We start from the raw sequence: 19,266 nt of genomic DNA on the forward strand, positions 1-19,266 counted from the left end.
TACTAAATTTTATATTAAATTTTAGTTTAATAAAAAAAATACAATAGTAACAGAATTAGCAATTTTTATCAATAATATAAATTCAGTTTGTGTTTACCTTTCAACATTTTCTAACAAAAAACGAATTCACTTGCTACATCGATTTCTAATCTATTTTGAACGGAATTTATTTGGGATAAAACTTAAATTAGAAAATACTCTATCAACTAGATTGAAAAATATCGATGAAAAAGTTTTCTATTTATTTTAATTTTTCATAGAAAAAAGACTAGTTTCGCCAATTTTGGCTATTGGCATGGATTTTATCCCAAAAATAAAACAAAGTTTTGCCAACTCTAATAGTATATCTAAATCCAATAAATACAAGCAGGTATATTACTATTTAATAAATATACAGTGAACCGTAGCCCATGTAATTTAGCGGAATTGATAAACAAACTCACGTTTTCCCGAGCTAACAAAATAACCGTTAATTGCGTAGATCTTGCATTTTGCAATTGTGCTCGAAAGTTGTAATGGCGCTTAATTTCGCTTCGAGCCATTATGCCTCAGAAACGTAGTGCCATTAGAAAAACTTTCGGATTAACACTGCTACGCGACCGCGACTCTAAACGACATATTGTTTCCCCTAAAGCGAATCGAAAATCGCGGATCGAATTAAACCGAACCGACCAATAAAAATTTCCATCTCTGCAAGATCCAATCTTCGATTACGTCGTGAAGAGTTTCCATAATGCGAGGGTTTTTCAGGATCTAACAAAAATATATATATTTGCTGAGAGAACAGACACGGCGTTGATTCCTTCGAATCCGCGAGTGATCTCTTACGGTACGGTGCAAAAATCGTCTACTGCGAGTTTTCCAGCGAGACGCAGCCACTTTAAGTCGGCGCGTTCGATCGATTGGCAATTCCGCGGCAAGAGAAGATGCGAAAGGCTGCTTTTACTTCGTTCGGTGAGCCGAACGACTCTTGCTCGCTCTTGTAAACGGATTGACTCCTTTCTAGATAGTAAAGTGTGCACCAGCACGCCGGTGCCTGTAATTGCTCCTCCTTCGAAGCTGCGAATGAACAACGGGGAGAAAAGAAAATCTCATCTTTTGTCTCTGCGCACTTGTATGTGAGTGTAATATATGTACATCGTATGTTATTTGCAAAATATATATTGCATATTTATCTTATCTGAAAAAAGACAATTCATTGAAACAGAAAAAATAAACGACACCGGCTTGTACGGAATTGTATTAATTCTTAATTTATTAATTGATAAATTAGAAGATTTTAATATAAGATTTATTTGTTCATATATAATATTATTTCCCCTATATACATTAATATTGATTCTTTAAATATAAAGTATATTTTTTAAAGAATGTATATCTTTCCTTTTTGTTCGAAATAATTATATATTTCTGACAGATTACAACTGACGTGAGAAATAATAATAAACAGTATGAACAATATTTTTTCTCTTAATAGAGATACAAATGGAAAAAAAACAAAAGTTTTTTTCATAAAACAGTTTTCTTTTTTATGAGAAAACAAAGTTTCTTGATTTTATTTAAATATTGATTTTTATTTTTTTCTAAATATGTAACTTTATATTTTTTCTAAATATTTAACTTGATTATTGATTTTTCATTTTTTAGATTTAAACTGGTTACCACCATTTGAAATATAGATCATGTTTCAATTCAGCTATACATTATGTAATTATCATTTTTAATTTGAATTCTCTCAATTTAAAATTGAATTTTAATGAATTATCTTCATTACAGATACAAAACCACAGTTTGTATTTTTTCAAAATGCACTTTAGTTACTATTTTAATATAATAAAAAATATCGAGTATATTAGAAAACGAGTATATTAAAAATCGAACTGCAACCTTGATTTTTTTCCTAATTTATTAATCTTCCCGTCTAGTAATCTGTCTAATAATTTATCTATTATTGTTTATTGTTAGACTATAACATGATACATGAAATATTACGGACCTTTATAGCGAAACTGCCGATCGTATAAATCGAGATGTGCATTTGCTTCGGAAACAAAGTTTCGGAAGGACCAAAGTTTGTTTTAACATCCTCGCAACTTTCGCTCGGGCACGATTCGCACGCGACCGACCGCCTCAGTTTCTCGTGTTCCTAATTCCGGTGTCGGTTTAATGGCGAGCGTACGTCCGCAACAATGTACTTTTGTCGCGGTCGTATCGGTTTATGGTGGTCGCGACGTGACCGCCGACATTGAACGTGCAGTTTTCCCGACGACATGTCACCATGTTCTCTCCTATGTGAGTCGCAGCGGTTAGACCACCGACAATTTAAACCATTATGAGACAGAACCGTGAAATTATTATCTCGCGAATCTCTAATTTTCCATTATGCGAACAGACACCTCGAGCATCTCAAGCGTGAAAAACAAAAGTTCAAGACAAAAAAAGGTAACGTTGGTCCTACTAAAAAAATTACTTAAGTAATTGCTTCGTCAAAGATGATGAGAATAAGTCTAGAGAAAAGTTTGATTCTATAAACAAAACATTAACCTATGTAAAAATTTATAAATTTTTTTAAAAAGAAAAATAACGCTTTATGCTACATTTTGAATGGCTTTTTCGAATTTTAATTCTTTCAAACAAGAGCCATTGATGAGTTTGGCGTTATAATATAGCATAAAAGGAATACCTCGATTCATCAAACAGTTTGGAACAGCTAATCGCAAAAGAGAGCATCGCAAATTCGCGAGTAAGCTAAATCGCGACAGTAATGCACGGAATGTGTTTTGGTATTTCGCGGAAAATTCATGAATGCCGAATCTCGAGTCGCACGCTCGTATTTTGTATCGATACAAAGCTCGGAACTTTGTCGACGCGATTCATCATGGGATGTGTATGCATGCTCTCGATACATGTATTTACATATAAACCAAAAAAAATTAATTTTTTATTAAAGAGACAACCTTCCTTCCATCCCATATATTTAATTAATGACACTTTATTTGCAATTTTCCAGCTTTTATCCTTAAAATTAAAAACAAAAAGCATCCAAATATTTTTCAAGGCTAAAATAATTGCAAATAAAGGCAACATATCTTAATAAAAATAATGATTGATTTCTCAAATATACGTATCGAGAGTGCTTCATAAAATATTCATTTATTCGAAAATGATGACAAATTCAACATCGATGAAGCAAATGCGTATCGATATTAGACTTCGCTAATTTTCGAATGTATCCGCGGAATCGCGTCGACGAATCGAGAGCAATAACAGCAAAGTTTTACCCATACTGATGCCAGAGCTGGACGGATCCTCATTCTTGGCGCCCCAGCTGCCAGCCAGATTGAGCGCCAGCAGCGGCCGTTCCTTCAGCAACTCGGCCACCGAGGCCAGGCCCTCGCATCCGCAGCCTAAATGAGGCAAATGCAGCGCCTGCACTTGAATGCAGCCGCGAAGTGCCTCGCAGACCCGGGACACTTGCTCGCCGGACAGATTCATGTCGAGCACCAGACGTGACAAGCTGCCGGAAGCGTGACTCAGGCCGCGACAAAGAGCGTTCACCACGCATTCCAATCTGAAACCAATCGCATTAATTACGTCATTAATAAAATACTGTCTTAGACACATGTTAAGTGATTTTAAATAACGGACAAGTATTAGAATCGTAAATAAAATTTAAATTATATATTTTTTCTTATTAAAGAGAACGAAAAATGATGTTTTCATTTAGACGTCTATTTAGATTTTCCAAATCAGATGTAGGAATAATATGCTATATGAAAGAGTAATAATTAAATATTAAATTATTTTTCTAATATGACTTTACAAAAAAAAAATCAATAGCTTTGTTAAATCAAAATACTCAGATATATTAATTGTCTCTCGTAAAATTTAATCATTTTTAGAGCAAGCCTTATAGACGTTATTATATTGGGTTATTAGGGAAGTGCGAGCTTTAACATTATGGTTGTTTCATGTGCATTTGAGCTTGAATTATGTCAAATGGAACACGCGCGAGTTTGATAGTTCCATCGGCGTGTTACGTCCCAACAAGTTGGAAAAACTGCGACGTACATGCGGTAATAACCGGGATTCGGGAAAAGGGGAATGCACTTCCGAAGTTTGGCTTTTACGATACGCACGCGCGACGCAATTCCGGATGTAACCGCACCCGGACCGATGTAAATTCGGTCTACGCCGAGTCAGCAGCGCGGAAGTTCGACGCGGACTCTCGTCAGCGTATATTTATGAATGTATAATGCGCATTTCACGCTGTCTATTCGCGGCGTTATTCCTCCGGTGGATCTCGACGAGCGTTGCGCAGATACATTACGCATTATGTAAAGTCCCGACGCTCCCTCGGGGAACCGTAAGCGAGAGCCTGGATTTTCTCGCGTGTGGGATATACTAACAACGAGAAAGCGGAAAGTGCGGGAAAATGTTAGCGTTGCATCGCGATTATTCTGATACTTGAAGATTAGTCTGTGGCGTTTCTTTATCTCTCTCTCTTTTTCGCAAATGAATTAGAAGAGGAGAGAGTTACCTCTTATTACTTAAACGATATTCATTATTCCTCTCTCTCAAGTATATATCCTCGACATCTATCACAATCTGAATAATAGTGTAAATTAAAAAAAAAAATTAAATATATTAGTATGTTAGTTGGATTTTAATGAAGAATTAAAATAAAGATTTTATAAGAGTGTAATCTTTAAAATGTTAAGTAGTAATTAATTTGAAAAATTTAACATTTTTTCCCCTTATTTGTCTTTTTTCCTTTCCTCTTGCCTCGCACTTTATTCATATTTTTTTTCTATTCTTCATATTTATTTCTTTCTCTCGATCTTTTTTTTTGCCATAAATTTCATCTCTATTTTTTTAGCTGGTTATATTACTGTGTCGAAACTTCTGTGTGAAATTGGTTGTTTCAAATTCGACACTCTCGCAAGGGAATTGCGGCTAAGATGCACAAACAGCGTATTTGCGAAAAGCGCAGAAACTGCAGTTAAGGGCAGTTGCAGACAGACACGATTCTCGTATCTCGATGGTAATATTAACTGGTCGCTTCTTCTGGATTTCGGAATCATCGTCGGAAAATACGCAGAAAGAATTCATACTTAGGCGGCATTTGCTATGCTGTGTGCAAAAAGAAAAAGGAAAGAGCGAGAACTCTCATGATGCAACTTGGCTACTTTGCATGCTAATCATTTTGAAACAATAAAATATATTATCATTCGAGTTATCTTTCCTAAACAAGAATATCCTTTAGAATATCCTTTAATAATTTTTTCAATAAACATAGATAATATTAAAATAATCTTATTGTGGAAACTTAAGATTTCTTCTGTATTTAAGATTTTTTAGTAAAAATAAAAGATTTGAAAAATGAAAAAATATTAAAATATTAAAATATTGCAAAGTTAAAAAAATTCATTACTATAGTATATTTTCCAATTGATTATATTAAAGAAATAGATATTGCTTATTCATTTATACTTTTGCATTTATCTTAGATATTTTTTTTGTTTTTCTTTAATAATTTCTTTCCATATAATAAACTTTCCATAAAATTTCGCTCAAAATTTATGAAATAATTAAAGAATTATTGAAAATTTACAAATTGTACAAATAATAAATTATATAAAATAAATTAATGAGATCGATATAGTAATATAGATTTCGATAATACATTTTCATGTGTGAGTATGGCTTTTATCGTGCAGCAATCGATAGCTTCAGCAGCATCAAATATAAGAGACGATGAACTTTTCATAGAAATATTCAAGTCGACGATAGCCCAATCGATTCCTATAGTTTGAATAGACAAAGATAGACGAAGTCGATTTTCGAAGCGCGTCGCATCGAATACAAAAGTGAAGGCTGACGTTATGGAAAGACGATAGAATAAAGCGTAAAGAGCAAGAACAGACTCGGTAGGGTGAAGGTTGAAACAAGGGGATGCGAAACAATGAGCCGGCCATCGAGAGAAAGAGAGAGAGAGAGAGAGAAAGCTTTCTACTTCGAGGCGAACGATAGTTAGGTGTTCGTCTTCTTTTATACCTCTGTTTCATAGTTGTATAGCGGAAAAGATACTCCTCTCGTGAAGCTTGAAGAGGCTTCCAGAGAAAAGGCGTATATTCGTTGAAGAAGAAGGTTGGCGAAGAGAGCAGGGCAAATGAAAATCTAGTTGTAAGATATCCTGCGTTTAGCAGATTATAAAAAGAAAAATATTTGCATTTGCCATGTTGCAAATATATAAAGATATATGATTCTTTTTCGTTAAATTGATTTCGATTCAAATTATTTATTTCCGAAAATCTCAATCAAATTGCTTGAGATTTGAGTTTGATTGATCTTAAATTTGATTTCGTCGAAATCTGTAGCTTTATGGAGAAGAATCGAGTTTGGCATGTACGAAGCAGCAAATAAAGAATAATACTGCGATATACACAATGGCGGAGAGAAAGTCTCCGGGGAAAAGCTCGAGGCAACGATGAAACCAAAGAGCTTGAAGCTGAAAGATTCAATAAAAAGGCAGACGGAAAGGAGAAAAAAAGGAAGGGAGTGGCAAATTCGGTCGTGAATTAAGGTGCATCTTGTCGTTTTCTTTAATTTTCCGTCGCGGCTTTTTCTCCTCTTTCCTCTTCAGGCTTTTTCTCGAGCATCTGCCCGTGCTCTTTAGAGTGCACTCTCATTGTTATGTTCCGCTCGCGTTTGTAATGGCCGAAAAAGCGGAAGCTCGTGCACCACGCTCGGAATATATAATTCGCGAAAGGCAATGTGTTGTCCGAGAAAAAATTCCTCGATAAAGAAGAAGATAAAGAGGCACTCGGCGCCTCTTGACTCCGGAGATGGATGAGAGTGAATTTTTAAGCGCAAAGCAAAGAGGAAGGTTTTGCGCACGTAAAATTAAGATGTCTATTTTAAGATCTCTTTTATTAAATCTCTTTTCGCGAAATGGCAAGATTTGTACAGGGAATACTAAATGGTGAATGCAATTACAATTTGCAAAAATTTTTTGTCAACTCGTGCGCTGTAAAATAAACGAAAATATGAAAAAAAAAATCTGAAAGATAGAAAAAAATAGGATGAGTTTAGGGAGATTCAAGATAAGGCGATGATAAAATTTACTGTAAACCGATCCTATTTAAATATAAGAAATATTTTTAGAAAAATCATGCGACAATCGTGATAAGAACATAATAATAATATTTTAAATTCCAGATTTTTCGAGATTTTCTTTAAAATCGAGATGATGCGACGGAGTAAGTTCATCGGTAAATCGAGAAATTCATGCGAAAACTCACCCGCAGGAATACTTTCTCCATTTCCTGAGGGACACAGACACAGAAAGGGAGAGTAAGCGTCTCGGCAGGATCGAAAAATATAAAAGCCTGAAGACTCGAAAGACGGTTACGTGTGGGCATACATAAAAATCTAGTAAGCTCGAGTTAAGTCAAGGAAACAAGAAATTAAAAATCCATCACGAGGAAAATAACGGAAACGAAAAAAAGTCTCATAAAGATCCTTTCAGGGATATCTTCAAAGGTTTCTTTACATACTGAGTATATGCAATAATCGCATGCACATGCATACAAAAAATATATGAAACTTGCTTTGCTACGTTCAATGAAATAGCAAAAAAATATGCGAAGAAATAATGCAAATTGGAAAAGTTGATATGTGGAATTTTATCTATGAAATTCGCAATCTAAGTATCGTAATTATCGTAATATAGATAGCAGTAGCCATTTATGCGAGAAACTTAGTAGTGCGAGTGTTTTATCGTGCAAAACTTTAAATTTTCTTCTCAATTATTATTCTTTAATAACAGGAAGAAATTAATGACGCTATTACCATCTGCTTTTTATTCCACTTTAAGAAAAATTCACGATAATGGCTTTTATCAGTTGTTTCCAAAATATATGACTTTCTCATTTTAAAATCGTTACTAAAGAAGAAAAGGGCGAAAAAGTGCCTACAAAAGCCTGTCCAAAATTTTCCCAACTTGAAATTAAATTTCAATTTTTTGGCTTAAAGTAAAGTTTATGTGACGTGTAAATTACAACTATGCAAATTTCTAAATGGGCCGAATCTCGTTTAACTTTTACTCTTATAAAAATTATAATTTTTATCTTTATAAAAAAATGTTTATCAGTCATTTTCTCTGGAATTCGGAAACTTGCGTATTCGTAATCTAGGCGTCATAAATTTTATTTTAGCCGAGAAATAAAGTTTAATCTCAAGTTGGAAAAATTTTAGACAACCGTAATCTTTCTCAAAAATCACAGGTAAAAATGATTTTCTTTAGTAAAAGCTCCCATATATGCAAGCGAGTCACGCAGCGATTGTGTATAACGCAACTCAATTCTCGCAAAGTAAACACATTTTTTCGACGTCTATTCACCCCTTTCAGGCGAAGACAAATATCCGCGCAATGAACCTTTTCGTCGCGCTTCGCCGCGCAACAAAACAGATTTTTCAATTTTGACGTCTCCGCGCGAGCTTAATGGAAATTTTAGGGGACAGTCGGCTGGTTTAACGATAAATTTTGATGATTTAATGCTGTGTATTAGCGGTGGCCAAAACTTTATAACATTCACACATTTACAAATTCATAATAACAAGTAATTTATATTATCTTTGATTAATTATGGCAAAGAAAAAATCAATGAAAATTATAGAATAATATATTAATTCATGATTTTTTAAAGAAAAATTTCGTTGCCGAAAAACATCAATCTATGATTGTTTCTTTGATGATTGATGAAAGAAATCTCAATATATGAATCTCTATATTTAATTAAAAAATGAATTGTTTTTATTTAATTAAATTAAATTAATTTTACTTAATTTTATTTAATTTTATTTTTTTCAAATGTTTTTTTCTTCTCTCGTATTGATTTTTAATATAAGAATCTAAAAATAAATCTCTCGCATTTTGCGCTTCTCTTTTCAGTACGGATGAGCAAATATCTCGACGATTTGTCCTAGTAAACTTCATAGCAACCGAGCACGCTTTCCGTAATAAGTCTTCGTCGTCGAGGCTATCGACGGCGCCATACCCGAGCGTCGTCGAAGCACAATAATACTGACACGTCTGCCAGGCTCTTTATTCTTGTGGCTATTGAGTCGCACGAGCGAATCGACTCGATGACTCGACAGTCGTAAAGTGGTCGGGTACTTTTCGACATGGAAGAAACCTCATCGTTATGATCTATTGTTAATTGAGAAATTTCACGGAACAATAGCGCGATAATTTTAGGCGAAAGAAAATTCGATTGTAAACAATAAAAAATTAATAAAATGCGTAGAAATACGAGTAAATAAGTGCATAAATAAATAAAGAAAGCAAATGGAAATGCTGTGTATAAGTTTTCCGTCGAACTAACTTTCCATGTATCTCAACAATGATAGTTTATTCCCTCGAAATGCTTAGTTGGCAATTTTATGAATTGTTCGATATATAGGAAAACGATCTAGAACTCGTCTCGCAAAGTGAACATACTCGTAAAACGACTTACCTATCATGGGCCGCTTCCTCGAGACAAGTGATGACAAGCTCGAAATCGTTGAGCTTCTTCTTGCCGAGCACGCTCTTCAGGTGTCCGGCCAATCGCTGTGCCTCGTCCGCCGGGAATTCTTGTCCCAGCAGTGATGTGATCCTGACAAGTTTGACGCTTTCGTTGCCGGCGAGCGCGTCGAAGAAGTTGTCGAGATATCGGGGATCGGACCCTCGTTCCACTTGGAACACTACCTCGAGCGCTTCGAGCGTACAAGCGGGACTTTCGAGAATCCTGGCCCATCCCTCTAGCTCTAGAGGAGACGTGTGAACCAGCGGAGCCGGTGGTCGTTCGTTGGGCGCGGGTCCGAAACCGGGACCTGCCCCGACCAGTCGACAGACCGCCGAGATGTTGCCATCGGACGCGCCAGCCGCCTTTAACAACGAGAACACAGCTCTAGGTGGCACTTCCAACGGGCATAATTGGTTCAGAATTAAATGGGTCTTGGGACCAAGCAGGCCGGCCAGGTGACTGATGATGCCCGAGGGCAGACCCTCCAATTCGCGGCGCAGAATATTGGCATACTGCGCTACTGAAGTGAGATAGTACGCCGCCAGGAACTCCGCCACCGCCGTGTGAATTGGCGTGTAGAGATCGGGCTTGCGTCTCTGGCCGAAAGTTAATCCTCTCGTCAGGAAACCGAGCCGCGTGACCTCGATGCCGCCGCCTCGGGCTCTCAGCTCGGCTTCCGTATAACAGCATCTGTTTTCCCGCAGAGCGGCCAAGGACACCTTGCCGAAGTCTTCGAGACGTTTTCTGCAGTGTCCCGGGATCTCTTCGTTATAAGGAATCGGCGGGTCTAAGCTTCTCTTCACGATGCACTTCACCGCCGCTTGTACGAGAGCGCTCGTCTCGGTCGGTAGACTTCCGGAATCCTGTTAAGTAAAGTTATATTTATAGACTAGGTCATTCCAGCATCTTTTATCTCTATTATTATACGGGCATTATATAATTTTATAATTTATTTTAATCGAGTTTAATCGAGCTAATAATTTTTAATATGCATATAATTTCTATTTCTAGGGGATATTCGGAGAATTTTGCAACTGCAATAAAATTATCGATGAAAGCGATACAAGTTGATCAACAATTATTCAATACTGTAAGAGAATTTATTGTTTTTTTAATAAAATAGAAAAACTTTGTTCATAAAAAATTTATAGAAATATAAATTTATTAAAGTAAATTTAATATTGTTAGAAAAAAAACTAATTAAGGTAATGATTATCTCATGTATGGATGTAAAATCATTAAAACTTATTTAGTGTAATTATAGAATTATAATCTAAAATATAATTTGATAATGAACAAACTTTAAATAAAATATAATTACTATTTGATGATTTAGAAAATATTTAAAAGAAATTCTGATTTAATCACTTTGCTTTATATTATCTATAAAGCAAATATAATATAATAACAATATAATAATAAAGCAAATATAATAGCAAATATAATAATACTGTAATAATAATGAAAACAAATATTTCGATATTTATGAAAATAAATAATTTCTACCTGGTACAAACAGCAGAGCATTATCCAGCCAAGGGGATGCTGGCCGAGTTGCCTGACGGATTGCGGTTGTACGTTAAGCGCCTCGAGGAATTCACAGGCCTTCTCGGCAATATCATTGTGAATAAAGTAGGCCACGCAGAGCCGTTCAACGTGCGGCCATTCGAGGCCGGCCAGATGGATTCTGCGCTGGACCAGGGGCGCGAGGGTGGTCGAGTTGCTGGGCGAGCACGTGACCAGGATCCTCGCGTCCGGGAAAAGTCGACCCTCCAGCAGATCGGCCGCATCGCCGAGAGACGCTCGGCCGCCCACGCACTCGTCGTAACCGTCCAGAACGAAGAGCACGCGGTCCTCCATCAAGTGCAGGGTGCGCCAGACCTGGGCGACCGCGTCGCCCAACGCGGCCGTCCTCGGGAATAATTCTCGCGCGAGATAATTTAAGACGGGACTGCCGCGGAGTTCGCGCAGCGGCACGATAAAGGCCAGAGCGGGGCCGTCGCTCTGAGTCGCCCATTGATGCAGTAGTCGTAGACAGAGAGTGGTCCGTCCGCTCCCGGGGCCACCCTCGACGGCGACGCGTCGCGGTGCCTCGGATACGGTACCGTCACTTAACTGGAAGTAATAATTTAATTTATTATTCGCGACGTGATATTAAAAGTTAAACTTATTTTATCGTCGGTAGGGAAAAACAAAGTATTAATTCATAATAAAATATTTATATAATTAAATATGATCGAGTGTGATGTGGTAAAATTTGATTATATATCATATAATTAAAATATGATCGAACGAACGCAGATTCCCACGATGCCCGAATCATCTCGAATAAATCAAATTGAGATATTTAAAAAAAAATATTTAAAATTCCTAAAAGTAAAGATAAATCGAAATTGAAATATTTGATCTAGAAATAAGAAAAAAGCAGGCACACAGAGAGATAGCATTATATAGATCTTAATTTAAATTTCCATTAATAAAATACGAGAATGTAAATGCATTATGCATCACTCGTGTGGTTAAAAATACGAAAAGCTATCTCGCGAATCAACACGCGAGTCAAAAACAGCTGTAGACCAACACGAAATCAAAATAAAAAGAACAAATACGATGAATTACGGATTGTTTTCTGGAAGGTCGGAAACCGACCTTCGATAAAATGAACGACTCGTGGCGTGAAAATAAGAGAAAAATGCTTCGGTCACTTCGTGACCAGCTTCTCGGATACTTCTCAGTTTTCTGATCCCCGGTCTCCGTCCAGCCAATTAGAACTTAAAACATTTCCCACGAACCACTAATCCCCTTGAGATGGATCAGAACACTCTGGACACTTTATTGCTTGTTACAAGCGAGGTCAGCATTCGATACGGATATCTCGCGATATTACATCACAGTAGACAGTGTTAGCGAAATGTCTCGCCGCGAGAATCGATCTCCAATCGTTTCCTCTTACTTTGATGAATTTTTGAAATGAACTTTTTGCAAAATTCAATTTGACAGCGATGTAAAATGTATATCGTGTCTTTAAAATTTTATGATGAAAAATTCTGTACTATTTTGAAAAATGTACACGCAGTACATACGAAAATTAATTAATACTTCCTTCGTTAACAAAGATTAATGCCAAATATCGTCCGGAATAATGCTACCATTTTGCGTGAATTTAGGTAATCTCTCTAATAGGATAATAATTTCTGTACTCATTTAATGATCGGACAGAGAGGCAGCTTTCGGTGCTGGCGTTAACATTATGCAAACGATTAACATACATGCGCGATTAAACTTATAGCGGACATATTGCCGAGAGCAACACCGTCAACCGACTGTTAAGGTGTACCGTGTCGATTGTGGGAGTATACGATCGGCAGCCGATATCGGCAAACAGTCTCAATTCCATAATCGATAACAGTAATCCATAGAACGCGGAACACGTGGCGTTTGCCGGCCATTCACTCTGTCAGCAATAATCTATCCAGTCGCGCGCAGTACACAATCTGTTGGACGATAACAGTATACGACCATTATACAGCATGTGATTGCGACATCCAATTCGCTGGGATGCTGAGAATACAGAAAAAAAGCAGAATATAACTCTATTCATCGGGAATGTGTGTTTTCCTAGTATATTTTGAGTCTATAAAATATATATTTGACAATTTTTATTTCACGCATATCTTGCAGTTTGTTGTCTTTATCTCAATTGTACGATTTTAATATTTAATATCGATAGGTTAATACATTAAAAAAAATTGAATTATTAAAATATTTAACTTTAATTATTTATTCTTAAGTCTCAAACTAAAGAATTCTCTTAAAATAAAGTTTGTGGCTGAAATTAATTGATCCATGTTAATCGAAAAGGATTAATAAAATGCCGATAACATGATGCGAGTTTTTGACAAGATAATACAACAACGATGTACGAAAGATAGTAAGCTTGTTACCAGATATTCCGCTCAACGCATTCCTGTATCACGCGGAATCTACCTATCAATCCTTTGCAAAGATGCATTTGTTCCGATTTTCATTGCAATTAAATTGTGCCAGGAAGCGAGGAGAAAATCCTTTGTGATAATGTCGAAATAATCGCGTTGCAAGGAAAGGTGCAAAATTCTAAATCGACTTTCTCGAAAGACTAAAACGCATCTGTAAATGTTCTTCTGTAAATTAAGAGAATGTTAAAGCAGACATTCGATATTGAACATAGGAATAAAGTGGTATTTAATTATGATTTGACAAAGCAATTAATTTTCTGAAAAATAATATGAAGACAATTTTTATAGATTACTCAAATTTTATCAGTGCAAAAACTATTTTTGTTCCTTTAACATTAATTCTAAATTAAATTAAATAAAATTAAAATTTATATATGTATATAAATTTCTATATATAATAATTTATTATATTTTCTATTGTAACATATTTAAATATATATTATAATATATTTTATATTATAATATTATTATAATATACGTTATATTATTATATTATAATTAATATGTAATTATTTTAATTATTATACGCTATAATAATATTTATATTAATGCAACGCATGTGTCAAAATGTTCGCTATTTTCTCTTAACTAGATATTTCGAGAAAGAAGAATCAAAAACGGTAACAGTACATCGACAAATTTTCACAAAAGGATCAGCGACCGGCGTTGATATTCATGCGGTAGCACGAAAGATATCGCGCTTCATTCCGTTGTGAAAAATTTAAGAAGACAGTGATACAGGGAGCGGTGTTTCACAACGGCGATGTGTCTTTTCGCGGGCACATCGTGGAAAGAAACGCAATGAGAAAAATCCGCCGTGCGGAATCGTGCTAGCCAGAATTGCGATCGTTTCCAGATATACGTTTCACGTATCGAAAATGGCAAGCAACGATTGGATCGCAGGTCGATCTGTTCAGCAGTTGTTCTCTCCCCCCCCCCCTCTCTCTCGACTGACCGATTTTTATATCGATTTGATTCGACAAATCGATACGGCACGTATGCACAAATATTTCGCATTCCGCATTTTTCAACGGAAAAAGCGATCACTCGAATAATAAAACAAAAATCTCGTTGGCTTTAATTGTTAATTAGATCGTAGTCGAGATACGCGATATTCTCTGTATTTTCTCTTCAATTATGCGAAATTTATGAAGAGAAAATTTGCAATTATATATTATTTTTCTGTATTATTTTCACATCGCAAATTTGCATTCATCAATAATTTTAATTAATTATATATTTTCCATGTATTTTATTTATCGAAATTGAGAGAGAGACCGGCTTTTTAAAATTTTAAATTATCATTGTACCTGTACATTTTGCAATAGATTTGCGATGCTGCAATTTCATGATTGCACGAAGGAGCGAACTTTCAAGCGTCCATTAGCGAGTAGCGACCGCATAAAATTCGATTCTTTCTTGTATGTGAATATATATCCTGAGTAATAAATAAAACCGCAGACCGCCGTGTGTGAGTGAATGTCATAATTTTTTTATATAATAGTTCACAAGTCGGTCAATAAAATGAAATCGCTGATTTTTCATATTTTTTTGAAATTTTCGATACTCGATTCGAGGTCTTAATTGTTTGTTTTTTTCGACTATCAATTTCGATATATTGATTTCGGCAACAAAAGTTTTTCCATCAATTATATCCAATGCTGGAAGAATCGTTGTTTTTGCTCGTCATACTGATTCGCTGAATGAAATAATTTAATAATATTTAATAATATTCTTATACTTTGTCGCGTCCTTTAATAAAACCTCATTTTAATATTTAAAATATGGAAGAGATTAAATATGATAAAAGAATATTTATATGCGTCATCTTTTATGTGACAATAAAAAAGTTGACAAAGTAAATAATTAAATAATTAACATTTAATAAGAGATTACATTTATCCAAAGAATTTTTTTATTCAAATAAAATATTGTCTAAAGAATATTCTCCATTAAAAATGAAATAATTATCGTATTTATTTATTAGTTGTGTATTTTTAAAAACATATTTTATATGACAAGATTACAAAGCTCAACATACTCATATCAGAAAAGTAGAAGCTATATACATATGAAACCAAAGCGTAAAAGGCGCTTTCTTTAGACTATGGAATGAATAAAATATTATCTTGAAAAAAGTAACTTTTCTGAAGCATTTACTTTCTTTTTTACGGCGCTTTCTCTTTATGTCAGCTCTTTAATTTTTGGTGCACGAGCGAACTGTGGAATATACGTGACGGACGCGAGTGCATTTGGCGGTCCTAAGAACGATTCTGAACAGAATGTTGTCTACTCGACGGGTTTTCCTTTATTTTCACGGTGGAAGCATGTCGGTTTTATGACGCGAATTCATCCACCTGCACATGTAATTCCAAACCCGGTATATGTGAGCTTGTGTGCCTGCACCTTACTTCCTTCCTTCCTTCCTTCCTCTCCTACGTATGTCTCGACAGTTACGAGGCTCATTTTTCGATGCGAGCGTTTTTTTAGCGCATTGTCTGCATTTTATGAGTTTTTATATTATATAGCGACGAATTATTGATCCGGACAAGAGACAGATTTTTCCAAAAAATGTACTACCTCAACGAGGGCGCTTTTTCAGGCGATTATTGAGGATTTATTTTAATTTTTCACTATATATATATATCAAAAGATTTTCTGTCATCTATACTGTAATCTTTCTTATTAATTTAGACAAAATTTTAAGTTTAATTAATATATTAATATAATTATTAATTATATTAATATATTAATATATCTTAATACATTAATAATTAGAATTAATTATTATTTTATTAATAAATATTTTAGATTCTTAATATAATTCCTTATTTTTCTAAAGACTTTGCTTTTCTTATATGTCTACATCGTTATAAATAATCATTGTAAGATTATAAATTATTTATTTTTAATTTATATAAATTAAATTTATATGATATTAAATCAATATTTATATTATATAAAAAATATATCGAAAAGAGAGAAAGAGAGAAAAAGAAAGAAAAATTCTTAATCGTATAATTATTATAATGTAGGAGACTTATCATTTATTATTATGTATCGATATGGAATGCGATCTCGCTATTTGATGAGAAGAGAGAAAGGCTTTGCTCTTCAATAGTCGTTAGTGGTAGCTGGCTTTTCAATGATGATACGAACGAGGGCGGTTTCAAATTGCTCTTGGGAAAACGTTAATGAAGCTGAGCTCGACTTACCACGTCTCAACAAAATTACCTTGTTTCGTGATGCAAAAGGATGGCCTAACCGATCGGCATCTCGACACTGCGATCGAAATCTTTATCCGAGAAAGTTACAGAGAACGAAGATATTATCGCGGACGACCATTCATGAGACGTGGGAAAACGGCGAAAGGGATTGAAGTCATCTCCTATTCATCGTGATCAATGTGTCACGTACGTACACGTGTATCTTACAAGACTTGGATACGTCCAACAATTTATCTAAATCATATTTTATGACTTTACCGGAATTTTAGAAGATCAGTTTCGAGATTGAGCGATATAAATAATTTCTTATTCAAATAATAATTTAAGTAAAATTAAAATTTTAATATTATATTAAAAAAAAAAGTCGAAAAAAAAGAGAGAACTTAAATTCTTCATCATTTTTAACTTTAATATTAAATTTGTGAAAAGTTTATGTGCGCGCTTCTTTGCTTTTAATATATCCTTACAAAATGAATAAACTATTAATTTAAAGTTTATCAACATTTGAAAATTCAAGAAAAGTTTAAATTATTATTTACAACATCAATCTTTATCCTTTTACTCGTGATCGTTAAATTTTTCTTAATTATTTTAAATAAAAGGCATATAAAACTTATTAAAGTGATGAAACGTACGTCTTGCTTAAAGCTTTATCCTTCCATCCTCGTGGAAATCGATTCGACAGAGCAATTTAATCAAAACAACTATCCGACAGCGACCAACTGCGACCATAAATAAATCGCGAGCGCGCCGATTCGAGCGTCACTGCATTTCACTCGCGGGAGACTGCATCGAGAAAGCGGTGAATGCAAGAACTCGAGACAGCGAATCGCGGGGGGGGGGGAGGTAGGGGAAGGAAGTTGGCGGAACTTTTTCACCCTCCCTGCCATTCTGAACTTCAGACGACAACTTGGCTTTCACATTCCGGAGGGAAGTTGCCGGCGGCGACGGTGGCGGCGAGAGAAGCGAGTTTTCGAGTCTTCGACAGTCGTCGGAAGAGACGGAAGAGACCCACCACCCCCGCGGACATCCGGGACTCGACTTGCTGCTCGCTCGCGCAATTACGTAGTCGATATCATGCAAATCCGCGACTACCGTCGAGAGACCGTGTTCTGATAACGCGTGGCGCTCTCGCGGAAACTCGTGCATGCCACGTGGCACGTCAACCGGAAATACGTTTGACGTTTCCAGCACGAATCTCTAAGATTTTTGTTGCGTGCCTCAGGTATTATGATATGTAAGACAGTGTTTCTCAATCTTTCTCGATCGAATTTTATTTATTCCCGTGATTTCTTATCCGTCTGACGTTACTTAGGAGAGGAAAAGCAAACTATGGTCTCACTTCCATATATATTTTACATATGGATCTTTATATATAATATATATTAGAAATTTTTAATGTAACGCATAATATGCGTTACAATGATACGCAGCATTATAATATATTTTAATGGTTTAAAACACAAATATCCTATTTTTTTCTAATTGATATTTCTCAGAAATATTTTGAAATTTATATAATTTTTTTTAAATATTTATATAGATTATAAATATATTTATATTTATATAAACTCAATATAAATTTTTTACAATATTTTGTGTTTCAAGCCATCGGTATAATTTTCAAAGTACTCACCCTGACGGGGGCGAAGATCTGGTCGGGTTTGATGTTCTCTAAACGATGCTCCTGCTCGCTTTTATGCACCAACTGCAAATGTGGCTGAAAGTGCGCCGGACACAAGGTACCGAGAGGGAGCGGGGAAGCCCATGACGGCAGATGAGGTGGATCGCGAGTACCCAGCTCCCTGTAGAAAGTCTTCAGGAATCTGCAACGATATGGTTCGAGGAAATATTCAATCTGTTCGTACAACGGAAATTCTTCGAGCGAAGTCGAAGAGCGGGGGTGCACCGGATTTCGGGAGATGCCGGAGATGGGTATGATGAAATAGTTTCAATGCTCCAAACAAGATAGATGGAGGAAAATTGGTTATCGGGATTCAAAATTGTTGAAAGTATAAGGGGAATTGTTGAAAGTATAAGGGGAATTGTTGAAAGTATAGAAGGAATAAAATGAGCGATTTAATAACTTTTAAGGTGGACTTTAATTCCAGAGTAATTTATCTATTTCTGCTTAAAATATTATTTATTATTATTAAATATATTTTTTCTATTCTTTTCGATATAATAATAATACCGAATTTTATAATCTAATCTATTTCACTATTTTACATCGGTATGTTATTTTAATACTGCTATAATTAAATTCATTTTCATTATTATATCGAATGATTTTAAGTGAGCAATATTTTTTACAGGAAAGATAAAAAATTAAATTTGATAAACTCGATAAATGAAGCAGACTAAGTATCAGGTGAATATTCGACATCATTCGAAAAGTGCAAAGAGTTCTTGTCAATTTCACGTGATCTTCCATTTATCGGGTGATCGGTAAATTTCCCAAGACGACAAAAT

General features: G+C 35.2%; 1 protein-coding gene across 3 annotated transcripts in view; it reads right to left on the reverse strand.

Moving 5' to 3' along the window:
- LOC105259468 overlaps positions 1–19,266 on the reverse strand; it is a 237,979-nt gene that overhangs the window by 40,501 nt on the left and 178,212 nt on the right. For 2 of the 3 annotated variants that reach the window (XM_025413065.1, XM_025413066.1), the window contains exons 4-7: positions 18,431–18,620; positions 11,079–11,687; positions 9,522–10,435; positions 3,282–3,571 (exon numbers count right to left, since the gene is read on the reverse strand). In XM_025413065.1, the coding sequence (XP_025268850.1) occupies positions 3,282–3,571; positions 9,522–10,435; positions 11,079–11,687; positions 18,431–18,620 (2,003 nt within the window). The remainder of the gene's footprint in view (positions 1–3,281; positions 3,572–9,521; positions 10,436–11,078; positions 11,688–18,430; positions 18,621–19,266) is intronic. The other variant, XM_025413067.1, reaches the window with a different exon arrangement.

Source organism: Camponotus floridanus, unplaced genomic scaffold (assembly GCF_003227725.1).
Source record: "Camponotus floridanus strain SB8 unplaced genomic scaffold, Cflo_v7.5 scaffold6, whole genome shotgun sequence".
NCBI classification, from domain to species: Eukaryota; Metazoa; Arthropoda; class Insecta; order Hymenoptera; family Formicidae; genus Camponotus; species Camponotus floridanus.